The sequence below is a fragment of the Erpetoichthys calabaricus genome, chromosome 11 (genome assembly GCF_900747795.2).
Source record: "Erpetoichthys calabaricus chromosome 11, fErpCal1.3, whole genome shotgun sequence".
Taxonomy (NCBI): domain Eukaryota; kingdom Metazoa; phylum Chordata; class Cladistia; order Polypteriformes; family Polypteridae; genus Erpetoichthys; species Erpetoichthys calabaricus.
This window is the reverse complement of record NC_041404.2, coordinates 45,896,476-45,924,175: the sequence shown is the minus strand read 5'-3', so window position 1 is coordinate 45,924,175 and position 27,700 is coordinate 45,896,476. Positions and strand designations below refer to the sequence as shown.

General features: G+C 39.4%; 1 protein-coding gene across 1 annotated transcript; it reads right to left on the bottom strand.

Moving 5' to 3' along the window:
* Positions 1–328: 328 nt before the first annotated feature.
* On the bottom strand, positions 329–24,403 carry LOC127529610 (uncharacterized). The gene is made up of 6 exons (XM_051933742.1): positions 24,279–24,403; positions 18,292–18,630; positions 11,939–12,140; positions 6,486–6,619; positions 2,619–2,690; positions 329–705 (listed from the first exon to the last, which is right to left on the bottom strand). Exons 1-6 carry the CDS (start codon positions 24,337–24,339, stop codon positions 632–634), a joined length of 882 nt encoding a protein of 293 aa, XP_051789702.1. The 5' UTR covers positions 24,340–24,403; the 3' UTR covers positions 329–631.
* Between the last annotated feature and the right edge of the window lie 3,297 nt (positions 24,404–27,700).

Genomic DNA, 27,700 nt, shown 5'->3' with positions numbered 1-27,700 from the left:
GGCAACCCCTAACGGGAGCAGCCGAAAGAAGAAGAAGAGAGATGTTAATTGTCAACTGCAAAGTTTCACTACATGTGAATGAGATGTGTGTGTGTGTATAAGTGAGAGTGGTCCTTGTGATGAACTAGAGTCCTATCCAAACTTGTTTTCAGCTTTTTGCCCAGTCCTGGTGAGATAGCCTTTGGCCCCCACAACCCTGAAATGGATTGAGAAAGTTGTAGAACCAACCCATTGAAGGCTACAGCACCTGCACAGCAGTCAAATGCACCTGAATTTATACCATGTGTACATTTTTTTTTGTTAATTTTCATTTAACAAAGATAAAAAGATAGTATTATAGGACTATAAAAAAAAAAAACACAGAAATGCTAAAGATACTCTTCACGTTGTGGCACTACATGATTGAGGTGCAGAAGGTTCTGTCACACAGTAGAAACACAGAATGAGGAGTTTAAAGTGCAGCTAATCTAACAAATCGGGAGGAATACAAATCCCATATTTATACAATAAAGACCTTTTATTAACAGATGCAGAAATCTCCTTAACTTACACAGCCCAGACCTTTAAAAACCCCAGCTAGCTGCCTGTTAGTAACCTGGTATAATGCAAGTGTTATAAGGTGGAGCAGTCATCATTCTTTACATCCGTCCAGACCCTCATTGTGAGGTCTCTTTTCCAATCCCTGGCTCAGTGTGCTGTAGACATCTGTGAAGAGGAAAGATGAAGGCTTGAGCGGCCATGAAACACTCTAGCAGATGTGCACATGATTTTATTTTCCATAACCTCAAATGAGACAGAAGTACGACATATTAGTCTGAAAGTACTGTTACCCGCTTTGTGTCACATATTATGGACTGGAGTAACTTGCCAGTCATCAGGTACTTGATCCATAGCCAGCAGCCATGTCACATGCCCTTCAGAACAGGTAATCCACCTGAAGCTAAGCATGTTTGGGCCCAGCCTGAGGCCAACCAGGAAAAGCCTGGGTTGCTACTGGAAGAGGTGTTGGTGAAGCCAGCAGTGGGGCACTTTCCTTGTGGTTTGAATGTTGACCCCAGTGCCCCAGTGTATTAAATAATTTCATAAATCCACCTTAATAAAAGGATAAGAGTCTGTCTGTCCATCTGGTTCCTGTCTCTCTGTCATTCTAACAGATGGTGCATCACAAACATTTGTGGTAATAAAATAAAATACATTTGTCATTCCAACAGATGGCTCATCACAAATACTAACACTGCTTTTATGAATCTCATACCAAATGATATGTAACAGAGACATCTGCATTGTGTTTGTCATTCCAGCAGATAGCACATCATAAACATTTGTGTCAATGCATATTGGAATAATAAATGCAATACATTTTATTACTACATGCATTGCAAAATACATTCCAGTAGATGGTGCACTGCAAATGCGAACGCTGAGGTCCACGTTGATTACTTAGATTTAACCCCATCTTATACATAAATAAATGTGTGTGTCTATATGTTTGCTTTACTGCATTGTGCTTTCTTGTCTCTGTCCTGTATTCTTGGGAGCTCAGCTGCATTCTACACTCGTCCACATAGTTAAGAACTTAAGACCAGGGCCATCTGAATATATGGGCACAAAGGGCACTGGCCACGATCCCCAGAAGAATGGGGGCCCACGATGTTTCCGATGCCTATGTATGTTTCTGTTTATTTATCAAAACAGGGGCCTCAGTGCACTACTTTGCCCAGGGGGCCTATGATGCTGTTAAGATGGCCCTGCTTAAAGACATGTCAAAAATATGAATACTTCAAAATATGCTGTAAATGCAAACCTCACACTACTGCTCAGTTCTAAATGCATAATAAGGAAAGAAAAAAAAGACCAGCAAATTTAGCAATGGGATCAATTAAAGGGAAAATGAGTGTCTGATTGGGAAAATGGTTGGAATTAAAGCCTGCAGGTGCAGGGGGTCCTCAGAACTAGGGTTGGAAAGCACTGGTATACGTTAGGATAACAAATGTTTGACTAAATGTAGCCTTCTGGTGCTTCCCTTTCATTGTCTGTCTACCCTACCACTCCTGCCATCTCCTTTCTTCTCTGTTATGATATTTTCCCCAGGTTTTCTATTGAAGGGGCCAAAAGCCCACATAAGTGCCATTACTGTCCTGACTGTTGGCTTTTACTGAGCACAACTCACCTCTCATAGTGAATGTACAAAATGTTCAAATCTTCAGCACTTCTTGACAAGTTATAATAGAAGTTGGTCATACTGCTTTTATTTCTTACTGTTAATAATCAAGTGTGCCATTTGCTACTATTTTATTTTATGTTTATTATCATTATTTATTTTTTGGAAATGCCACATTAGGCTTCTGTTCCATTTTTGTTTGTCTCCTACCTGTATATCAAACCCACAGAGCTCAAAACTTTTCTTGGTAAAGCAAAGCCACAATGGAAAATAGAAGGCGTCAACACACTTTAGATGGACTTGTGGTTACCCAGCACTGAGAAAAGTCACATTGAAACTTGTCACTTGCAACAAAACCAGAGACTACTAAACAGTCCAGTCACCATGGTCATCCACCATACTACAGTACTGAGATCATCATGCAGGAAAGCAAAGAAAGACAAAATGTAATGCTTACCATTGACTGATCTTGTAACTTTGCTTAAGATTTCATAGTCCACACCTTCATTGATGTACTCATAGTCAGACACTAAAAAACAGGAGTTAACAAGTTTAGGCCAGGCTTTTCAAATATTATAAAATAAGCTTTTTAAGATAACCAATTAGATTTTTAAAATGGGATTGGTAGCATAGGCCAGTGTTTCCCAACCTCGGTCCTGAGGGCCCACTGTGGCTGCAGGTTTTTGTTCCAACCAGATTCCTAATCAGTGACAACACCTGATAACACTGAGCTCATTTAATTAGCTGCTATTATTTTTCTTTTATTCTACATTCAGAAAAGCACAGCAGCATGATTTTTACATTTATAAGACATTTAGAAATATTTCTGCTTTTGCTCTAGAGTTAAATGCTTAACTCTCTTTTGTTGATTTTATTATATTTTACCCTTTCTCTGTGCAGTTTTCCTCCTTCATTGTATCTTATTAATGACAATTAAAAACGAGCAGAGCAGACACCCAGGCAAACAACACGGAATCATCAAAGGCTACAACTACTTTAGCGTCAGACCCACTAATTAGAAAATAACGGATTAATGAAACAATTAGAACACCTAGAAAAGTAGCATGAAAATCAAGATGAAAATATTGTTAAAAAGAAAAAAATACATTATTCCCATATAACTGCTTGGTACATTTTAATATGTATATATATATATTTCTTTTTTTACAAAACTTAGTTGTTTGTTACCAAAACACAGAACTTAGGAAATAACACATCACTTAATTAGCCCAGGAGTCCAATTAAAAACAGAAGCTGGCTGGAACAAAAACCAGCAGCCACCGTGTGCCCCAAGGACCGAGGCTGGAAAACACTGGCATAGAGCATAACAATTAAAATGACACTGCCTTCCGCAAATTTTATGTAGCGGAAATGAGGAAGGCCTAAGAGGAGGTTTATGGATGTGGTGAGAGAGGACATGCAGGTGATGGGTGTAACAGAACAAGATGACGGGGACAGGAAGATATGGAAGAAGATGATTCGCTGTGGCAACCCCTAACGGGAGCAGCCAAAAGAAGAAGAAGAAGAAGCAAGTGATTGAGAGCAAAAATCTGTGGCAAATATTTGATTTTAATGTTATAGAAAGAGGAAGACTGACATTTTATAGCTCAAAATATAATCTTAATAATATTCTGAGCAGGAAAAATACTTATGCCATAACAAAAATGTTAAAAAAACAAAAGGGTATTTTTCACTGAATGTGATAGCTCACATAAATTGTGTGTGGTAGAGAAATTCCAAATTCAGAAGTGGATTCATCACCCCTAAATCGATCCACTGCAAGTCAGGATTTTGGTGAAGAGCAGCGGAGTTGATGCCCTCATTGTATGTATCTGTGTTTGTGGCTCTCAGTGGGGTGCTAAGTTTTATTTTTCATCCTGTCACATGATGGCCACCCCCCAAAATCACACAAGTTGTGAATAGGACTGTCATACACCACATGTGAATTGAGTGCTTCGCTGGGGTTTGTTCTGTTAACAGTGGCACAAAACTGAAATCGAGCCATCTACCGCTTTTACAACAATTAATCTATATAATAAATGGCTGTGCTACCCATCCAAAATGGGTCGTGTGAGGACAGTGCTGGACCATTTCCCGGCTAGGATGCCATAATGGAAGGACAGTATGAAAGGAGTCAAAACCCAGCCAGGATGTAGTTGAAGCATCAATTAGTATTAGGGATAACTTAATGGATAAGGAAGGGGAGTTGGTGCAACCAGTGCACTTTCAACCCCAGCATGACAGATGGCAGTGCTCCGCTGGCGTGGACCCAGTAAAGACACCTGCAGGGATTTATGGGAGTTGTAGTCCCGAGGGACAACCCTGTCAGGGTCCTTGGGTGCCACAAAAGGGCATTGAAGGCAGATGACTCCCTGCCTCAGGGAGAATTCCATCTGAACCAAAAGTGCTTCTGTCGGGCTATGCCCTGGTGCTGGAAGTACTCGCGGGTCTGACATAAAAACAAGCTGTCCAGCCTCCTCCAGGGACTCAGAATCGAGACCTCACCTGGAGGAGGAAAATGAGGTGTAGTTTATTGAAAGATTGTGGGATTGGTCTGCAAAGAAGCTATTTTGGTGCAATAAAACCCTTTATTTTACACCTTGGACTGTTTAGTGTGGTGTGTCTTGGGATTTGGGTCTCAGTGGAACCTCCTGTCTTTTACAGTTGAAATCTAAATAATCAACGTAGACCTCAGTGTTAATGTTTGCAGTGCACCATCTGTTGGAATATATTTTGCAATTTTTATAGTAATAAAATGTATTGCATTTATCATTCCAACACATGGCACATCATCATCAAACATTAACACTGCTTTTTCAAATCCCAAATGATATGGCATATAACAGAGAAATATGTATTGCATTTGTCATTCTAACAGACGGTGCATCACAAACATTTGTAGTAATGCATTTTATTACTACAAATGTTTGTGACGCGTGATCTATATGACAGTATCACCCTGTCAAATACCTTATGTCTCCTTTAAGGGAGGAGTTCTTTGGCCTATTGTCGTCTTGGATTTCTGGGTTAGAATTTGGATCCTTGTTGAGTGCTGCTGCAGTGGGTTTTTATTTTTTGTTTGTTTTGTTTTTTTTAAGTCCGTTTGCCGAGATTATGTTTACAGTAGAAGTGCATAGTGAATGATTCTTTTTATTCCTTACAAGAGCAGGCTATTTAGCCCAACAGAGCTTATTTATTATGCACAAATTAAGCTTTGTTTTGGTTATTGTGGTTTTTGTAACAACCTACGTTTAGAACCCTGGTACAAATGTTTCAGGCTGAGGAATTGTTATTGCTTTGACCACTGTATATATTTTTTATCTTTTTTTATTTAATTATTTCTTTTAATGCTTTTCTTGTCTACAGTGGTGTCCTGTTATAATACCTACTGCTTTTAATTTGCGGTAAAAATGTTTCCTGCATTGAAAAAAGCATACTTTTAGATTCAACCACCTTTTTTTACAGTTGTTTTTTCATGAACTACTTAAGTTTTACTCTCAGATCCCAAAGATGTGTGTGCTAGATTAGCTAGAAAAATGTTGACTGAGTGTATGTATGCTCTGTGATGAATTATCATCCTGATTTGTACCAGCTCCCTACAAATGAGAATCACGTAATTGGCTTAGAAATGGATGACTAGAATGTAAGTGGTCTGTTTTATATGTATTAGGTTGCAGTATAGGTTAGAGTTGTATGTATTGTAGTGTTAAATAATTACAATAAAAAAAATGTAATTAATAAAGTCGCACGATAGACTTGAGTAAAGAGACTGCTGTGCGATAAGAGGAAAGATGGTTAGTTATTAGCTCTTGAAAGACTGTGTAGGTAAAGAGAGAATTGAAAAACTGAGAACAAGTTGTTGCTTTTGACTGCACTCACTTAACCTTGCATCACCTTTGACGTTAAGTAAATTATTTAGCTAAAAAATGATCAGGCTGCCTTAAGAGATAAACAGGAGTCACTGTTGTTTTCCTCATCATTGCCCAGTGGGGGCTGGGTGGTCTCATGGCCTTGGAACCCCTGCAGATTTTGTTCTTTTTTTCCCTCCAGACCTCTGGAGTTTCATTTTTTTTTTTTTTTTCCTGTCGTCCTGGCCATCGGATCATACTTTTTTCTTTAATTAGTATTGCCTAATTTTGTTTTTATATATATTTTTTCGTCATCTTGTAAAGCACTTTGAGTTACATCATTTGTATGAAAATGTGCTCTAGAAATAAATGTTATCAATGTTATCTATTGGAATGACAGAGACAAAGCAACTTAACAAACACACAGATACACAGACACCCTTTTAATAAGGTGAAAAAGCAGAACGCCATCTGACCTGAAAGACTCCTTTGGAGTGCATTTTCATTGTCTGAAAGGTGAATTTCTGAGTAGATGTGTTCTCCATGTAGCATAAAGCCAGTAATGCCCTCTTGGACATCTGGGACGGGCCTTAGAGGTGTAGCAATGACCCTTAGGTGAAGAAAAAGAAATAAAACATTTAACTTTCAAATCAAAGGGGGTTAAGTTATTTAATGCTCCATTGAGGCCTGACCTGGAGTACTGCGTGCAGTTTTGGTCTCTGAGCTACAAAACAGACATGACAGAGTTCTAGAGAGAGAGGGACTACGCTGATTCCAGGACTGCAGGGTATGTGTTATGAGGAAAGACTTAAAGAGTTAAACTTTTTAAGTAACCGTAGATGAACAGATGACAAAATCAAAGGTTTTTAAATTATGAAAGGAATTGGTATAGTGGATGCAGGCTGTTACTTTAAAATAAGTTCAGCAAGAACACAGGGACACCGTTGGAATACTCCACCCAAAAATTGTATATTTTCTATGTCATTTTCCCCCAGTAGTTTGTAGTGATGACTCAGAAAAAAAAAAAAATCTTATGTTTCTGACAGGACAGGAGCCAATGGTGACCAAAGCTGGACAACAGCAAAACAATCTAAAAAATGTTCATGAAAAAAATCTCATGCTACTTTTGTTGAATAATTTGCATGTCAAGTCACCGTATTCTCACAAAGTGCAAAACGCATATATTTTGTTTGCTAAAATATTGTTAAATAAATACCTTTATAAAATAAAAGTAATCCACTTCACACAGGGTTGTCCTGTTCATTTGAAAACAGGAGGACACTTAAATAGTTAATGAAGGGGAGTTGTGGGTCTAATTATTACATTTCATCATCTCTCATCTTCTGAACCCGGTGAGGGTCGCAGATCAAGCAAATCAGCCGAGACTTCTCTATACCCAACTATAGATTCCAGCTGTTCGTATGGAATTCCCAGGCATTCCCAGGCCAGTCCAGCATATTCTGGGTCTGCTGCAGGTTCTCTTTCCAGTAAGACCTGCCTGGAGCACCTCTAAGGAGAGACACCCAGGGTCATCCTTATGACATGCCCAAACCTCCTCAACTGGCTCCTTTATATCCAGAAGGACAGTGACTCTACTCTGAGGCTTTCCTGAATCACTGAGCTTCACTATCCTGTCCCCCTATCATGGAGTGTCATACCAGCCACCCTGTGAATAAAACTCATCTCTGCCATTTCTACTCATGCTCTCATTTTTTCGGTCATTACCTACATCTCGTGACCATAGATGAGGACTGGGATGTAAATGAACTGGTACACCGAGAGCTTTTGTCTTAAGACTCGGCTCTCGCTTCACCACCATAGACTGGAACAGCACCTACAGATCATGCTCAATCCACTTGTCATGCTTCCTTTTTTCATTTCTTGTGAACAAGTGAACAAGATCCTGAAACTCATGAACTCCTCCACTAAGGGTAGCTGTTCCCCCCTCACCTGGAGTGAGCAATTCACTTTGTTCTGAGAGAAACCTCATAATCGTGGGTGTTGATCCTCATCACAGGCACTTCACGCTCTTGCAGTGAATCACTCGAGTGCCTGCCAAAGGTCACAGTCAGATGAGACAAAGAGGACAACATCATCTGCATAAAGCATCGATGGTATATCTAGCATCCCTTAATGGACACCCTCACACACTTGGCTGCATTTTGATATTCTGCCCATGAAAACCACAAACAAGAGCGGTGACAAGAAACAGCCTTGATGGGGCCTGACACCCACAGTGACTGAATTCGACTTAGCGAAAAGTATAACTCTCAGTACATTCATATAGGGAACAAATATGGATGTGGACAAATTTGTTATTACCCTTACAGCTCATTACAAAAGTTCTGTGTGCCTCTTGAAAGAGACTTAATGAAAAGCAATTGTCCCCTGTAGGCCTGTATGCCTTTGATATGTCACTGAGAAAAGCAAAGCAAGTATGAAAAGAGATCAAGTATTGCTTAATCTACAACAATATTCTAAAATGACCTGGACACATTTGTTGGTACACCCAGAAAGGATCATAAATAACTGGGTTAGAGTGACTTTTCAGACTAGCTGTTTTCTTTAATTAGTATTACAAATGTCTCCAATCATGCAGTCGGTCATTCAGCCTATTTAAATAGAGAAAAGTAGTCACTCTGCTGTTTGGTATCATCGTGTGTCCCACACTGAACAAAGCAAAAGAGAGTTGCCTGAGGAGATCAGAAAGAAAATTATAGACAATCATGTGAAAGGCAAAGGCAATAAGACCATCTTGAGGTAGCTTGATGTTCCTGTGACAACAGTTGCAAATATTATTAAGAAATTACAGGTCCAATGGACTGTAGCCAAACTTCTTGAACGTGGCCGTAAGAGGAAAATCGACTCCAGAATGGGCAGAAGGACAGCGAGAATGGTAGACTAAAAGCCAAGAATAACATGCAAAGAGATACAAGCTGAACTCCAAGGTCAAGGTCCATTAGTATCTGATTGCACCATCCATTGCTTTTTGAGTGACAGTGGGCTCAATAGAAAGACCCAGTAGGACTCCCCTGTTGAAAGAAAAATGCATAATGAAAAGACACAGAACTTCTGGAACAATGTCCTTTGGACAGATGAGACAAACCTGGAGCTGTTTGGCACGTCACATCAGCTCCATGTTCAAACATGAAAAAATGAAGCTTTCAAAGAAAAGAACACTATACCTACAGTGAAACATGGAGGAGACTCAGTTATGTTTTGGGTCTGCTTTTCTGCATCTGGCACGAGATTCCTTGAGTCTGTTCAGGGAATAATGAAATCTCAAGACTATCAAGACAAGCAAAAGGCACTGCCCAGTGTGAGAAAGCTCTGTCTCAGTCTCAGATCATGGATCCTCCAACACACAGCTAAAAACACCCAAGAACGGCTAAGAACAAAACATTGGACTATTCTAAAGTGGTCTTCTAGGAGCCTTGATTTGAATCCTATCAAAAAATCTATGGAAAGAGCTGAAACATGCAGTCTGGAGAAGGCCTCCTTCAAACCTGACACAGCTGGAGAAGTTTTCTAAGGTAGGATGGGCCAAACTACCAATTGACAGATGCAGAAGTCTCTTGGAGGGCTCCAAGAATCACTTGTTGGCAGTGATGGCCTCTAAAGGCTGTGCAACAAAATATTAAGTTAAGGGTGCTATGCCATTTTCATTTGTGTTATTATTTGCAATATTTTGTTGAATCAAAACTCTAAAGTGTGATTTTTATTAATTACAGAATAAACAACGATGACTGCCATTACTTTTGTTAAGTTACTTCAGATACAATTGTAGGATCTTCCGTTTTCATGGAGGGGTATCAACAAATTTGTCCATGTCTACAAGATAGGCCCTGTTAGCCAATATTCCTGCATCACCTCCAACAACATGTGCCAAGGGACACCTATCTGTCAAAATTAGTGTGTGTTTATTTACAGAAATTGAGGGTGTGTTTTGAGTCACACCTTTTTCCTATATGAAATATTAGGATTGTGGGTTGTAGCATGTCGTATTTTTTCCACATTGCGGAGGTTGTTGCCCTTATATACACACATTTATAGGGTCCAAGGTGGACTCTGGTAACTCTCTTGTGACCCATGGGCAGAATTAGGTAAGGAATATAGCATGTGTCAGTCCTGCTATCTCTTCAATGAGATACCATCAGTGACGTGCGGTGAGATTCAAGGCTGGTGAGGCACTGACTCCTTCTGAGTGAGGTTTACAAATATATGAACCCCAAAGAGTAGCTTATCCAGTATTCAGATGGCAGCCTGCACATTGACTGCTGGTTATGTTTCATATTTCATCAGCATTCTTTACACACTCATACAGTCGGTAAGGCGCATATTTGGCTAAGAAAGAACGTTACATTTCTAGCGGCGAGAGAGAGTGGAGGGAGCGCATTTGGTCCTCACCCTCCATGTGTTCTAAATTTGCAATTGCAATTCCACAATTCATACTTATTCAATATTCAATGATAGTACTGAGTAGTGTACAAAAACAGATTTCAGTTTTTACCTTAATTGAAATATTTAGTTGTTTTTAAAATGCTTTTAATTCTGATGCTTTAATCAATTTTAAAACAGACTGTTCAACAAAAAGGTAACAAGAAAAACAAAAGGATAGGCTAAAAGGTCAAAATTGAGTTTTTAAATATTGGATTGTTTTTCCTTACTTTTTTCATTTTTTATAAAATTGAAAACCGTTTATGATTTTACCTTAATTTGTAAATGAAGTCCATGCATCTATCTTTCTCCGTGAAAATCTCCGTCACTTTCTTGTAAAATTCCTCCTTATTTTCCTTTAGTTTTAAAAATCTTAATCTTTCATTTTGGCAGTCAGTTGGAACACAAAATAAAAATTAACGGCCCGCTGCATTGCACTTGACTTTCTGATATCGCTAACTTATTGGCACCTCTGCGTAGAAGAAAAGCAACAACGAGGACCTGTTGGGCTCACATGTGCCCCCTTCAGTGCGGCACGGTACTGTCTGCCTCACCTTGTGCCTTTTCACTACGGTTTTATGTCCGATCAGTAAGACTAAATATGTCACCCACATTCATTAAAGATATTAGCCAGACTGTTGAAAGTCAGGGTGTACAATAAACATGTCTGCAAACATTATATTGGTGACACACAGAGAGACAGCAACAGGCATGCACTAATTGCATACATCAGCCCCATGTGTGTGAGGGAGAGTGCAGTCCGAGGTGAGGGGAGGCTCGTCACTGCTGCACCTCACGTTTCTCCCCTGTATTTGAACAGAAAATGCACCAATTCAGCAATTTTGACTATAAAAATGATCAAAATTATTAGAATCATACAGAAAACAAATTTATAGCACAGACCAGTGGACACATTTATTTTATGTTATCATTATTTTTTTCTTTTTACTTTTCATGATGACAGGTGAGGCAGCCTGACTGCATGTCCCTGTACCCACCCATCATTTACCCCAAACCACACCACACTCCACCCTCACAAAACTCTTCTTTCCCCATTGTACCCTCTCACCAGTTCTACCATTTTTTTCTGAGCTGTTTTACCTCTGCTGAGGCATACAACATCGGCCAGTTCTCCACTGGTGGAAGGGAGAAGTCAAATTCTGACTAAATGGATTATGCACAACATTATCATGGCCCCACCGCTCAGAACCGCTAATTTAAAATAATCAGTTTTTTGAGTTGATTGATATTAGATGAAGCTATGGTAGCAAAATGATATCGGTTATTTCCCTTTATCATTTTGGTATGGAAGGTAAAAGGCTCAAGGGCCGCTAATGCAACCAACCTACACTTACAGTAAATGACCCAAATTGTGTTTTTTGTTTTGGTGTTAATCGTCATGGAAGGGTGGCAGCAATAATCTCTTGTTACATCTAAGTGGCTATCTTATCATTGTGGTTTCTAGAGGAAGCATTGCAATAGCTTGGCTCACCTTTGTTGCAGTGTCTTATACTGGTAGCAAAGACAAACGAAGGGGATGAGAAGCAGCAAGGCAACACAGCTGCAGGACAAAAGAACTGTAAATGTCATGGACAGTGGAGCTTTCTCCAACATCTCCTCTGTGGTATAGGAAGGCTGAGTGATGGTGTGCTTCCATGAGGCTGCTGGCTCTGTGTTCACTTTCAGGTCTTTTGCTTTATTTAACAGGGAAAAAAAAACAAACAAAAATCATAATTGTGTTTGAATAATTATCTCCTTTACACAATGTCATGGGTTATAGGCTGAAACAAAACAGTGGCAAGACCATACAAAGTCCAAGAAACACACAATGGTGACGACAGAGTCTTCCAGTAAGTAAGTGTCAGAGAGAGGATGTGCTGCATTGTTCATAATGGCACTCTGTTATGTTTTAATTCTCTCCTTCACTAACACCTCCAGGGGGTACAGTGTGTGTCCAATAACTGAGCCTGCCCTTTTAATTAGGTAATTAATTTAGTGGGCCTCTCTTGAAGTGATGTTACCAGCCCAGCACACCACAGTGTAGAAAATCGCATTGGCCATCACAGAGTTGTAGAACATGTAAGGGATGTCACTAACCACATTAAAGAAGTGCATTCTCGTAAGAAAAAAAGTGTCTGCTCTGCCCTGTCTTATACACTTCCTTTCTGTTATGAGACCAGCCTGTCATTAATGTGGACCCCCAACTACTTGTAGGGATGCATCACCTCCACATCCACTCCCTGAATAATGACCGGTCATGGAGGCTGTTAGGAGTGCTGAAAGTCAGTTTATTGGTTTTGCAGATGTTAAGTTGCAGACATACATCATAAAATACATCTTGCCAGAGTAGTAATTTTCTCAAACAGAATAAGGAGAAAACAGAAATTTTAATGATTGGCAATAATGGATATAATGAGGTTATCTATACTAATAAAAGGCAAAGCCCTCACTCACTCACTCACTCACTCACTCACTCACTCACTCACTCACTCACTCACTCACTCACTCACTCACTCACTCACTCACTCACTCACTCACTCACTCACTCACTCACTCACTCATCACTAATTCTCCAAGGTGGAAGGCTGAAATTTGGCAGGCTCATTCCTTACAGCTTACTTACAAAAGTTAGGCAGGTTTCATTTCGAAATTCAAAGCGTAATGGTCATAACTGGAACCTCTTTTTGTCCATATACTGTATTGGACTGCAGCTCGCTGGCCGTGGGAGGTGGGGTTGCGTATCGCGTCATCACGCCTCCAACGTAATCACGTGAACTGACTGTGAACGCAGTACGTAGAAAACAAGGAAGAGCCCCAAAGAGCGCTGAAGAAAACATTCATTACACAATTGAGAAGGCAGTGAAACAATAAGAAGCGAGCGAGTGACGCATACAAGCATATTCATAAGTGCAACTAAGGCGGAAACAAAGCACGGTGTAAACTGTAAGTTTAAATTAAGTTTGGCAAGATTGCTTTTCTCCTGTACAACTATACGTTGCATTCTCAACAGTAAGCTTGCACGACTTGGTCATATTACAACCGGAGTGCTGAACTGACAACGTGGTATACAAAGAGAACTATAACAATCGTAATAAACGAACAATAAAACAATACAGAACCGCTAAGCAAGGAGAAAGGACAGCCTTATATGGCGTTCGTTTATAAAACAGTGGACAGGCTGTGTAAAGGCAGCTTCACAAAAAAACAGATCCTTAACAAATTGTTATTGGTATATTTTCCCTCAATTTAAAAAGGTTTTCTTTTCTTCTTAATTAAAATTTAAAAGCAATACTTCACCGCTGCGAAGCCCCTCTAGCGCTGACGTCCGAGGTTCGATTCCCGTAAGTGGAGTGCAGTGAGTGTGTACGCCTGATGAACCAAGAATTAGGGCGACACACGTGTCGCGTACTCTTTGCATTATTTGACAGTAAACTATTTTCAACCATTCTATGATCTGCTTCTCACAACTGAAGGCACCGTGGCTGATGTTAGCTGACTTGCTGGCCAACCATAAGCGTTACCTGGTAGGTAACCACCCATACAATCATATTGTGATTCAGACTACGAATGCCGTGAATGTAATTACCCCGATCTACATGCTGTCAAATAAACGAACCACACGCCGTGGCGCAATGTTAGGGGCTTCGCCTCTAGCGCCGAGGTTCGATTCCCGTAAGCGAGTGCAGTGAGTGTGTACGCCTGATGAGCCAAGAATTAGGGCGAAACACGTGTCGCGTACTCTTTGCATTATTTGACAGTAAGCTATTTTCAACCATTCTATGATCTGCTTCTCACAACTGAAGGCACCGTGGCTGATGTTAGCTGGTGATTCAGACTACGAATGCCGTGAATGTAATTACCCCGATCTACATGCTGTCAAATAAATGAACCACACACCGTGGCGCAATGTTAGTGGCTTCGCCTCTAGCGCCGAGGTTCGATTCCCATAAGGGAGTGCAGTGAGTGTGTACGCCTGATGAGACAAGAATTAGGGCGAAACACGTGTCGCGTACTCTTTGCATTATTTGACAGTAAACTATTTTCAACCATTCTATAATCTGCTTCTCACAACTGAAGGCACCGTGGCAGATGTTAGCTGACTTGCTGGCCAACCATAAGCGTTACCTGGTAGGTAACCACCCATACAATCAGATTGTGATTCAGACTACGAATGCCGTGAATATATATATATATATATGTGTATATATATGTAGATATGTATATATTTATATGTATATATATGTACATATGTATATATATATATATATATGTAGATGTGTAAATTTGTATATGTATATATATATGTATATGTGGATGTGTATATGTATGTATATATATATGTATATGTAGATATGTGTATATGTAGATATGTATATATATGTATATGTATATATATATTTACATAACCTCTTTAACACACTACTTCTCCGCTGCGAAGCGCGGGTATTTTGCTAGTTAGAAATAAACTTGATCCATTAGGATTTAAAGTCAATAATAATAATAATAATAATTCATTACATTTATATAGCGCTTTTCTCAGTACTCAAAGCGCTATCCACACAGGGAGGAACCGGGAAGCGAACCCACAATCTATCTATCTATCAATCTTCCACAGTCTCCTTACTGCAAAGCAGCAGCACTAACACCGCGCCACCTGTGAGGACGTCAAGACGGAGGTAAAGAATTTAGGAGTAACTATTGACTCTGATCTGAATTTTAAATCACATATTAATCAGATTACTAGGACAGCATTTTTTTCAATTAAGAAATATAGCAAAAGTTAGACCTCTTATAACACTGCAAGATGCTGAGAAATTAGTTCACACTTTTGTTTTTAGTCGGCTAGATTACTGTAACGCACTCCTCTCAGGACCACCCAAAAAAGACATAAATCGATTACAATGAGTGCAGAATGCAGCAGCCAGAATCTTAAAGGAAAGGAAAAGAAAATCCGAGCCCATCACCCCAGTCTTAGCGTCACTACACTGGTTACCTGTGTCATTTAGAATTGACTTTAAAATACTGCTTATAGTTTACAAAGCCTTAAATAATCTCACTCTGTCTTATGTGTCAGAATGCCTTTCACCTTAAACTCCAAATCGTAACCTTAGATCTTCAAATGAGTGTCTGCTTAGAATTCCAAGAGCTAAACTTAAAAGAAGTGGTGAGGCGGCCTTCTGCTGTTATGCACCTAAAATCTGGAATAGCCTGCCAATAGGAATTCGCCAAGCTAATACAGTGGAGTACTGTAAAACACTGCTGAAAACACATTACTTTAACATGGCTTTCTCATAGCTTCATCTTAGTTTAATCCTGATGCTCTGTATATTCAATTAATTATCATTATCATTCATGGTGGCTCCAAAATCCGTACTAACCTTTACTCTCTCTTCTGTTCTTTTTCCAGTTTTCTGTGGTGGCGATCTGTGCCACCACCACCTGATCAAAGCACCGTGATGTCCCTATATTGATGGATCAAAGGCCAGAAGTCCACATGACCGTCATCATCAAGTTCTTCCATGAGAACCCTGAATGAAATTAGGACTGACTGAGGTCATTTATGTTAGGTAGAATGCCTAGAGGGGGCTGGGTGGTCTTGTGGCCTGGAACCTCTGCAGATTTTATTTTTTTTCTCCAGCCGTCTGGAGTTTTTTTTTGTTTGTTTTTTCTGTCCACCCTGGCCAATCTGACCTTACTTTTATTCTATGTTAATTAGTGTTCCCTTATTTTAATTCTTATTTATTTTGTCTTTTTTTATTTTTCTTCATCATGTAAAGCACTTTGAGCTACATTATTGTATGAAGATGTGCTATATAAATAAATGTTGTTGTTGCCTGAAGAAGGGGCCTGAGTTGCTTCGAAATCTTGCATATTGTAATCTTTATAGTTAGCCAATCAAAGGTGTCATTTTGCTTGACTTCTCACTACATCCATAATGGCTAACACAGTACAACACCCTAGTACTACAGACATACAAGACACCGAAATATACAGCTACTACATGGAATTGAAGACCCGGCAGAAGATTACATCTTGCCTGAAGAAGGGGTCTGAGTTGCCTCGAAAGCTTGCATATTGTAATCTGCCTAGTTAGTCCATAAAAGGGGTCATTTTGCTTAACTTCTCACTACATATATCAAGAAAATAAATTCTCCACCTGACTCCTCTGTGTCACTGCCCCTTATCAATACACCCCATTATTGCAGAATCATCTGAAAAGTTCTGCAAGTGACATGACCTGATGTTATATTTATAGTCTGAGGTGTTCAGAGTGAAGAGAAGAGCAGACAGGCCTGCTCCTTGTTGCTCACATCTGTATCAGAAACACCGTCTTTGAGTTTAACAAACTGTGGCCTGCCTGACAGATTGTTCATTATCCAGGATGCCATAAGCTCATCCAGTTTACCCAGAGTTTACCCCTTAATAGGGATGGCTGGATGGTGCACTGAAGGCAATGGAGAAATCAAAAACCATACACCCTCACTGTGCTGCCAACTTTGTCCAGGTGAGAGTAAAGCCTTGAGGAGCAGGCAGATGATGATGGCGTCAAACTGAAAAAGGAGGAAACAGAAATCTTAATGATTGGCAGAAATGGATATAGTGAGTGTATTAGAAATAAACCTGATCCCTTAGGTTTAAAAGTCAAGTCAGAGGTATAGAATTTAAGGGTAACTATTGACTCTAACATAAATTTTAAATCTCATATTAATAAGATTACTAGTACTGCTTTTTTCACTTAAAGAATTTAGCTAAAGTTATACCTCTGAAAACTTTGCATAACACTGAAAAATTAGTTCACGCTTTGGTTTTCAGTCTACTAATGGTTTACAAAGCCTTAAATAATTTTGCCCCATCCTATATTTTGGAATGTTTGTCCCCTTACACTCCAAGTCATAACGTTAGATCTTCAAATGAAGGTCTGCTTATAATTCCAAGAGCCAACCTGAAAAGAAGTGGTGCGAATTTTTGGTCATTTTTGACTCTTTTGCCACACACCTACTTGCACCCTGCTGCAGCATTATTTGACTGAAGTCACCAGGCATATCAAGACGTTTGGTCGCATGCATCAGTTTCACTATCTGTGTTGACATCTGATGACCAATACACATTGTCATCACTATTGCTTGATTCAACTAATGGTTCAGTTTCAGTTTGTTATAAAATGGACTTTGTAGCTTCATATTGTCCTCACAGGTGGCGCAGCAGTGGTAGTGCTGCTTTGCAGTAAGGAGGCTGTGGAAGGTTGTGGGTTCGCTTCCCGGTTCCTCCCTGTGTGGATAGCGCTTTGAGTACTGAGAAAAGCGCTATATAAATGTAATGAATTATTATATTTCTACGTCATTGTGTTTTGGGTTGAAGGCTCCACCCTACTCATGAATATTGATGATTTACCTTATAGTGACGAAATGCATAGATATTTTCATGATTTTTTGCAGCATGATGTTTTTGCATCCACTAGATGGCAACAGAACACTGTCATGAAGAGTTTTTCGTGGTTAAAATTGTAAAGCAGATCATCATGTCACCCGAATCTGACTCGGGAATAACCGTAATTACATAGAATTCCGGGCTGGAATCATGCTTATGGTTAACACAGAGGAGGTAAAGTCTAGCATATTGTGAATTTCCCATTGGGATTAATAAATAATCTATCTATCTATCTATCTATCTATCTATCTATCTATCTATCTATCTATCTATCTATCTATCTATCTATCTATCTATCTATCTATCTATCTATCTATCTATCTATCTATCTATCTATCTATCTATCTATCTATCTATCTATCTATCTATCTATCTATCTATCTATCTATCTATCTATCTACATGTGATACATCTTACCTTCAAGCACTTGGAGAAGGATTGTTTGCATTGACACAATTCCTTTGGCATCATACATTAAGCATTGATATGAACCCTGGTCAGCCTTCCACACATCATGAATTACAAGAGAGTAATTGTGCTGTTTAGTCGATTCTCTTGCAATTGATATCCTTCTGTCTTCTGTTATATGAATGATGTTGCCTGTAGCTGAAATAGTCCCAAGTAGCTGGTCACATTTCTTGCCAAAGCAACGGTACCATGAAAGACCACCATCAAGTTTTAGCCTCGACAGACCATTCTTCAGTTCACAAGGCAGTGCAATAGATGATCCTGGCCAAGTCTGAACAGAGTAACAATCTGTCAAAAATCAGTAAAATAAATATATACAGTAGAAGAGTTAAGTATGGAGCCATGGATGACATTAAAAATACCAAAAACAGCAATTAGTTGCAAATTGTTGTTATTTATTGATTGACTTTCTGACCCTGTTCATTCAGATTCACAGTCACAAGAGCCCACAGTGAACTCTGTTAGTGCTGAGAACAAAGAAGGAGAAAAAAATCGTGGATGGGTGTTCAGTTTGGCTTTTGTGATTACTAATGTTAGACTTTAAAACAAAAATAGTTGCTGATGCCTGACTTTGTAGGCCTTTATGGTGCAGTAGAGGTTAGTGCTAATGTCTGTCAGCTGCAGTGTGCCAAGTTCAGTCCTGGGTATGAGAACTACAAGGGTGGAGCGTACATTACCTCCAAGTGCTTGCATTTGTTTTCCTGGGTATTTCACTTTCTTCTTACATCTCAAAAATGTAGTAGGTGTGTTGGTGTCATTATATCAGCCTGGTTTTTGTGTCATATTGTCCTTATGCATTGTGATCAAGATAGTTTTAGAATGTTTATGATGAATTCAGAACGTATTCAGACGCTGTCACTTTCTTCACACTTCATTGTGTTGTGGATTTAATTTCAAGTGGATAAATTTGCCATTTTGATCATTAATCTACACTCAATAACCAATAATGACAAAGTAAAAACAGGTTTTCAGAAAGGTTTGCAAATTTCTTAGAATTTTAAAAACTGAAATGTCTCATTCATGGAAGCATTAAGACCCTTTGGCACTCCATATTGTGGTCAGGTGCATCCTATTTATCTTAGTTCTCCTTGAGATGTTTTTGAGAACTTCATTAGAGTCCACCTGTAACAAACTGATTTGATTGGACATCATTTAGAAAGGCTTTCCTGTGGATATAATTTTCCACAATTCACACTGCATGTCAGGACAAACACCAAGCCATGATGTCCAAAGACCTGTGCCTTAAAACTGTGGTGAGGCTTAGATCATGGCAAGGGGATAAATCCATTTCTAAAGCTTTAAGAGTTCCCAGGAGCACAGTATTCTCAAGAAATTAAATGAAGCTTAGCGATTACTTAAAGAAATGGACTAGATGGACTGCATGGTTTCTTCTCGTTTGTCAAATTTTTTATGTTCTTATGAAAGAAGTTTGGAACCACCAGGACTACTTCATAGGGTTGGCCAATCTAGCCAAATTAAATCAAGAAGGGCTTTGGTCAGGAAGGGGACCAAAAACTCAATGGTCATGTTAAACAGAGCTTCAGAAGTCCACCGCTGAGATGGGAGAACCTTCTAAAGGGTGACCATCTCAGCAGCTCTCTATTGATTAGGTGTTTATGGTTGAGTGGCTAGGTGGAGGCCACTCTTTAGTAAAAAGCATATTAAAGTTTAATGGATTCTGAGAGCATGAGGAAGAATATTCTCCGATCTGATGAAACAAAAAATGGAACTTTCTGGGCAGAATTCTAAGCATTAAATCTGAGCCAAAACCAAGAACTGCTCATCACCTGCCTAATGCCATTCCTATTGTGAAGCATGGTGGAAGTAGCATAATGCTATGGAAGTGCTTTTCAGTGGAAAGGACAGAGGGACTTATTGGAACTGAGGGAAGGATGAATGCAACCAAATACAGAGAGGTCCTTGAAGACAATCTGCTCCAGAATGCACTTGATGTCAGACTGGGGTGGCAGTTCAATTTTTAGCTCAATAATGACTAGAATTAAACAGCCAAGACAACACTGGAGTGGCTATGGGACAGGTCTCTGAATGTCCTTGAGTAGTCCAGACAAGTGCAGACTTAAACCCCATAACACAGCTGTGTAGGGACCTGAAGAAGGTAGTTTACCGACCCTTCCCATTCAATGTAATGCAACTTGAGAAGAAGAGTGGAATACACTGCCCAAAGCCAGGGGTGTAAATGTTGTAGAGACTCACTCAAGAAGACTCAAAGCTGGAATTGCTGCCAAAGGAGCTTCTACAAAGTACTGAGTTAAGGGTCTGAATGCTTACGTAAGTAAGAGATTTCAGTTTTTGATTTTTAATAAGTTTGCAAAACTTTGTGATATAGGTAGGATATCAAATGAAGTGTGATGGACAAAAAGGGCAAATTTATTTATTTGATATTAAGTCTACAACACAAGAAAGTGTGCAGAAAGGGAAGGGGTCTGAATATTTTCTGAATCCATTGTAAAATCAATTGAGTTCATTTTAGGAATCTTTTTCATTGTCATTTTATTGATTTACCAATGAGATCATTTTAAATTACTTTTCATTGTGTGGACTTCTAGATGGCTGCAGCCATGTTGTTTTTGCTTGCTAGGGCCACTGCTGTTGTCATGTGACAAATTGTGTGATTGCACTTCACCAATGAAAGATGGTGGCACCTAGGAGCCTGCACTCGATCAATGAATTCATTTAACAATAAAAATTTCAAATGTTTGCAAGAGTTAAGGGAGAGAAACGCAAGTTAGTGTGAGGACTTCTTGCAATAAATATTTTGTTAGCATTTTGTCTGTGATGCTCATTTTCATTAGGCACTTTTGGTGCCCTGGCCAATGCCTATTGTAAGATAACAAATTTTGCTCCCTCCTTTTTATGGTCATTTAACATCGTAAGTATTAAATTCCATTGTTGATCACAAACCTTTTCCTAGTAGTCATAACACTTTTAGTTTTAGCAACAGAAAATTTACCTTGTATACTGTATGTGTAACTCCTTTTTTTACATAACTTTGAATTTGCAAAGCTGCATGCAAAACAAATTTTTTGAAATGGAGCAAGTTTGGCTCTTTTGCTCATCACTAGCCATGAGAAGTGCCCATGGCAGAGATACTAAGACAAAGGAAATACAGCACTTGTGAACAAATGCCTGTTCTTTGTTATTTTAATGCTGGCTTAACCCTTTGCGGTCGTTAGGCCAGAAAACTGTCCTTAGTAAAAAGTGCGCTATAGGTCGTCAGGCCACCGCTGGTGGCCCTGCAAGTTTCTGACCGATTTGCACAGTCGCCTGGTCGAGAAAAGTGGCCTGTGTTATTCCTACGTGCTTGAAAAAAATAACTGCTGTAATTATTGGCGTTTTTTCAATAATTAATTACGACTAATGTAGCGTGACGTTGAAAATTAAATACGACTGCAAAGGGTTAAAGTCCTAAATAAAAACAGCAGAAGAAGCCGATTGAAAAGTTTAATGGTAGAGCTCAGTGTCTGAACTTCACTTGTGTTCCATTCATGGAAACAAAAGATATTTTACTCTAAAGAATAGTCAATCAGCCATTGTCTAACTTGCATAGTCCTAAACAGGGCCACAGGGGGTGGTGGAGTCTAACCCAGCTAGCATAGGGCACAAGGCAGGAACAAACCCTGGACAGGCCGGCAGTCCATCGCAGGGTGAAAACACACAGACACCCCAACCACACACTCAGGCTAATTTAGTAGCACCAATCCACTTAGCCTGCATGTCCTTGGACTGTGGGAGGAAACTGGAGCAACCAGAGGAAACCCACACAAACACAGGGAGAATGTGTGAACTCCACATAGGGAGAACCTGGGACATGAACCCTGGTCTCCTTATTGCAAGGTCAGATTAGCATGGGAAAGGTGCTCTATAAATAAATTCATTATTATTATTATTATTGTTATTATTATTATCATTATTATCTAATTAAGCCCCGTATTTTTGATATTAACGCAACCCAAATCTTGCTTCCAAAACTTACAACTACTTTTTCTCTCAATTAGCAGTTAAAAGAATTTAAAATAAATACAATAGAGTCATTGATTACTAATAGGAATGGGGATTGGGTATGATTCAAAAAGGTAATCAAGAATAGATTAATAATACAGAAATTGAATTATCCAATAAAGAAAAACAATGAATCAATCATATTTTAAAATACTGTATGTGAGTTATTTTAGTGGCATGTTACATTATTAAGTTGCTTGTAAATAATAATGCATTTAGGTCTAAACAAGTTATACTAGCCAACATTACACGGTTCTCTAATAGCACTTTTCTGGGTTGCGTGGTTCCTCATAGAACCAGTTGCTTGACAAAGAACTATTTCATACTGGGAAGGCCTTTGAAAAGGTTTTTAATGTATGGACAAAACACATCTTTAATGTATAGTAGGCAGCCTGAGTGACTTTAAGCTGCAAAATTCAATTTAAAACCAGAAGTCCACTGGTATTTCAAGAATCTGACATCACCTATTCATGGTTATTTATGGGAATTGTTACAGATTTAAATAAAGCTTCTTTTTGGATCTTTCATATAGATAGGTCTTTTGGAAACAAATAATTGTTCTTGGGTGGCACGGTGGCGCAGTGGTAGCGCTGCTGCCTCGCAGTTAGGAGACCTGGGTTCGCTTCCCGGGTCCACCCTGTGTGGAGTTTGCATGTTCTCCCTGTGTCTGTGTGGGTTTCCTCCAGGCACTCTGGTTTCCTCCCACAGTCCAAAGACATGCAGGTTAGGTGGATTGGTGATTCTAAATTGGCCCTAGTGTGTACTGGGTGTGTTTGTGTGTGTCCTGCGGTGGGTTGGCACCCTGCCCGGGATTGGTTCCCTGCCTTGTGCCCTGGGATTGGCTCCAGCAGACGCCCGTGACCCTGTGTTCAGATTCAGTGGGTTGGAAAATGGATGGATGGATAATTGTTCTTCTATGGCATCACCCAGAAAAAAAACACGTTGACACCTTTATTTTTAAGAGTGTATATGTCTACCATTTTTTCTGACTGGTAAACTGAAGCTCCACTGTGCTTGAAAAGGGGGTTAGGGAGTTGGTATTAGGGTGGCTTGTTGAGGGGTTTAAATGTGTACTGTCACATTGTTCATAAAATAAACCTTGAGGGGCTCTCATCGTTTAATCATTTAGATAGATAGATAGATAGATAGATAGATAGATAGATAGATAGATAGATAGATAGATAGATAGATAGATAGATAGATAGATAGATTCTAATGGCGTACAGTATTACCATTGTTATGAAGGAGTGTTTCTTGACACACTTCTGCTGAATAAAGATAGAACTTTATTTGTCTCCAAGAGGAAAATTGGAAATGTATGTATTGTGTTTATTCTCAATGTCTTTCAAAACGATGCCTTTTATGTTTAATATTGATCGATTCCGATATTATTCAGTTATACAGCCTAGGCAGACGACGAGACGTAGACAGAATGTCTTAAGATGTGCGCCCTTAAATGTGACGGCGCAGGTTAAGTAGAACGTTAACGTTAGGGTACTAACGGCAGACGGAATAAAACTGAGGTCGTATTCGTCTCATTCATTTGTTCCCTACGATGGATCTTCAATCCTGAAGATCAGCTCCTGCCAGACCCGTACTAAGTACAACATTCTCGTTGTGCGTTTGCTGTTGACCATCATCCTTAAACTCATAAATCGCGCTTTACCTGGTTTCTGCCTGGCTCCTGTATGTTGCAGGTTAGGCTTCGACCACCATGACCCTGAACTGAATTAAGTGGGATCGATAATGAATGGATTAGGTAAATTATTGATTTATAACTTTAAATTAACCAAAATAAATCCGGGCTAAAACTCAGCGTTATAAATATACATTAAAGAATAGCCGATTTAGAAGGCAAAAAAGAAGCAACAATGCAATGTACAGTACTGTCGAGGTTTAAAACATTTCACTCTTACCTGTGATCTCCGTGTAGAAAAACAGATGAAAACCAAAAACCAAAACCAACTTGCTACACATGATGAACGCTATTTGTTGGTGTCAGAAAGGTTATATCTATTCCAGTTTCTTCAAATCCATTGTTGTTTTTTATCATGAATTTAATGAAAAAGCAAAAAAAAGAAAAAAAATCACTTTTCTTTTACAGATACGGACGTGTAGCGCTTCTGATTAAAATGTTCCGATGTATCACTCATTTGCAAACCGCATAACCACATTAAGATAGATTTTTTTTGTTCGCCAGCAGTCAGAAGATCATGCTCACAGTGTTAACGAAAGAGTCCGGAATTCTTAATAACAAAGAGAAAAGTATTCAAACAATGAAAAGAACAGGAATCAAAGATAATCATATTAAAGAGACAAAAAAGTTGAAATTGTTGAACGGAATTTATTCTCTGTTTGGTAAATTTGCATCTCAATTTGATGGATGCTATTTATTTATTTTTTCTAAACCGCTGTCCTCCATAGACTGCTGCACCTAACGTAATGCTGGGCTAATAAATCATATAATTAATTCGTCAACCATTATTTTATAGAACACCTCAAATAATAAAAACTATAACAAGGATACTTGAAAAGAAAGTAAATACGAAACAATAAAGCAAAATAAGTTGGGGATTTTTGTCACAAATCTAGAGCTGGTTACATCATTGTATCAGATAAAAGTCTTTTATCTATATAACGTCCTTACAAGTCTCTTTATGAAGGAAATTATTGTTTTTAACAACAAAGATTGAGCCTGGCTATCCCACTGTTTATAGGTTTATAGGCTTATCGCCACTTTACATTTTGATACTATCAACACATTCATCCACCTTAAAAAATACTGACACTGTTACAGCGTGGTGCTGAGGTGCCACCTACTGCACTCAGGTCCCAATCCAGGTGGTTCGTTTTGTGGTGGCTGTGCCAACGTGCTATCAGCACATGCTCCCAACATAAAGTACCATCATTATAACACAATAAAGAATATTCTGTAAACACGAGACAGCAAAGTACACAGAAGGTCATACAAACCCATTAAAAACTCTGATTAAAATATTACATACCCTACAACAACAAACATTTATTTATATAGCACATTTTCATACAAAAAGTAGCTCAAAGTGCTTTACATAATGAAGAGAAGAAAAATAAAAGACAAAATAAGAAATTAAAATAAGACAACATTAGTTAACATAGAAAGGAGTAAGGTCCGAAGGCCAGGGTGGACAGAAAAAAAAAAAAAAAAACTCCAGCTACATATGCAAACACGTTAGAAAATGTACACATGGCCTAACAATCAGTGTTCGAAGGCTGTGCAGGCATTGTAGTCATCAATAGACTAAATTTAGTAGGTGAGTTCTAGAACCTTTTGGATCCACATCAGGTTTGCAGTGGCTAAAGGCTATCACACCAGGACTGGCTGAAAACCCATCACAGGGACCACTCTCACTCACACACACACACACACACAGTATAAACACACAAGTGTCATTTAATATTACCAAAAAAAAAATAAACTTGTAATTAATTCCTTATTTGCTTGAGCATATCTAGAGTTAGTAATTTTGCGAAATGGTTCTTACAAATCTATTCCATTATGACAAATGTTAGGGAATAACAGTGAAAGGCAAACTTTATTACAGCGACTGGTCATTATGTGGCACTCTGATGGTAAACTATAGGGTGACCAGATAATTGAAATCTCAGACCAGGACACTTGTGTAGCATGTATGCCCACACATAACGCCCATCCTCATGATGCCTGGCCTGCTTCATCATCATCATCATCATCATCATCATCATTAATCATCATTAAGGGGATCAGGGATCAGGGCATGGAAAGAAAAGCATGTTCACAGATGAATAAACAGAATTGCACACAGTGCTTAACTAACAAATGCCGGTGCTCTGTTTTTGTCTGCTTCTTGTTGATCAATGTTTTTTAAATTTCACACAAGTTATTAATTAGTACCAGCTTTTGTGTATAGTGTGATGGTATTTGTTTAGGTGAAGCAACGTTTGCGGTATTGGAATAACTTTATTAGACAGTTAGCCCATTAAAACCGAGAAAGCTTGATATTAATCAGTTATTTATTGGGACTCATAGCCTGAAATCGGAATTGTCCTTGACACTGGGACATATGATCCCAATAGTAAATTAAAGTGTCAGTGAAATAAACATATTACAGGGTACTTCATTCGTATCTAGTGTGGTGGACCCTGGCCCGGATGCCCCTTCGCCATATGTTCAGAGGGAGTAGCCATGGACGGTGCAATACCTCCCCCTGGACGCTAGATGGCAGTCCCCCTGGGTTGGAGCGGTGCCTTGGTTTCCTGCAGGGCTCCATGGGAATCAGAATTGGGTCCCGCAGGCACCGCCACGGAGTGCTGCAGCTGGGACTCCTGAGCCATTATGGGCAGTGTATTCGCCATACCCAGAAGTGCAGCCGGAACTCAACCACCTGGAGCACTTCAGGGGGAATATAAAAGGGGCCAACAACCACAACTCAATGGCCAGAGTCGGGAGGATGAGGACGAGGTTGCCTAGGAGGAGTGGTGGAGGAAGAAGAGTGTGGTGTGCTTTATTTGGTGCACTTGGGACTGTGTTGTGCCTGTGGGGGTCACGGGGAAGACATATCCCACAGGTGAAGAAAAATAAAAAGTTTTTTTTTTCTTTCTACGTGCCTCCGTTGTGAGTCTGTGTCGGGTCAGGCACCTATATAGCGCCTTGTTACACTAGATAACGTTTTGTTTTCTGTGCTTGCTTATATTTTATAATTGTACAGTTAGGAAGATAATTTAAATTACAGTGACTCTGAACCTTTTGGACCATTTTTAGTTAAAGAATCTCTTCCTGGACCAAGGGTTTGGGTACTTCACAGAATTTCGAGAGGCTCTGATGAACATTTGATCAAAGAGCGAGGGTCCCCCATGGGGCTTTGAGTGGATCAATCAAGTAATAATAGATGGAGGAGCGGATTGCTTCCATGGGAAGCTCCACAGACCAGTGACAAGTCATAGCCAGCTTTCTTGGAATGGCAGTAGGGAATAACAATGTTAATATGCTTGCCACTCCTGCCTTTTCTCAACAAATTAATGGAACACCAGCAAAAGCTTTTTACAGAACAGTGCCGGTCCCTAGGAAACACTGGCTTAAAGCACTTGGAGGAGTGAAATGCTGGTACACTGTTTGTCTTTTGTTTATGTTCAAGCTGCTATAAAGCCTTCATAAAGCAGAAACAACATGGGGATGGAGAGCTTTCTGCATCCGAACAACTGTGCTTGCAGTTGTCGGATTGAGCAACAGGCCGGTCATGTGCCTACCTAGCCTTATGCTTACCCGCCCACACAAGCACAAATGGCCACTGACAGTGAATAACTTTCTACCCGCACACAC

Excerpts from the sequence above, each read along its gene's own strand:
- LOC127529610 (XM_051933742.1), bottom strand. The coding sequence starts at position 24,339 with ATGTGTAGCAAGTTGGTTTTGGTTTTTGGTTTTCATCTGTTTTTCTAC. Across the intron at positions 12,141-18,291 it reads CCTTCTCCAAGTGCTTGAAG|CAAAAGACCTGAAAGTGAAC; the intron begins GTAAGATGTATC and ends TGTTAAATAAAG. Across the intron at positions 706-2,618 it reads AGTTACAAGATCAGTCAATG|ATGTCTACAGCACACTGAGC; the intron begins GTAAGCATTACA and ends TCCTCTTCACAG.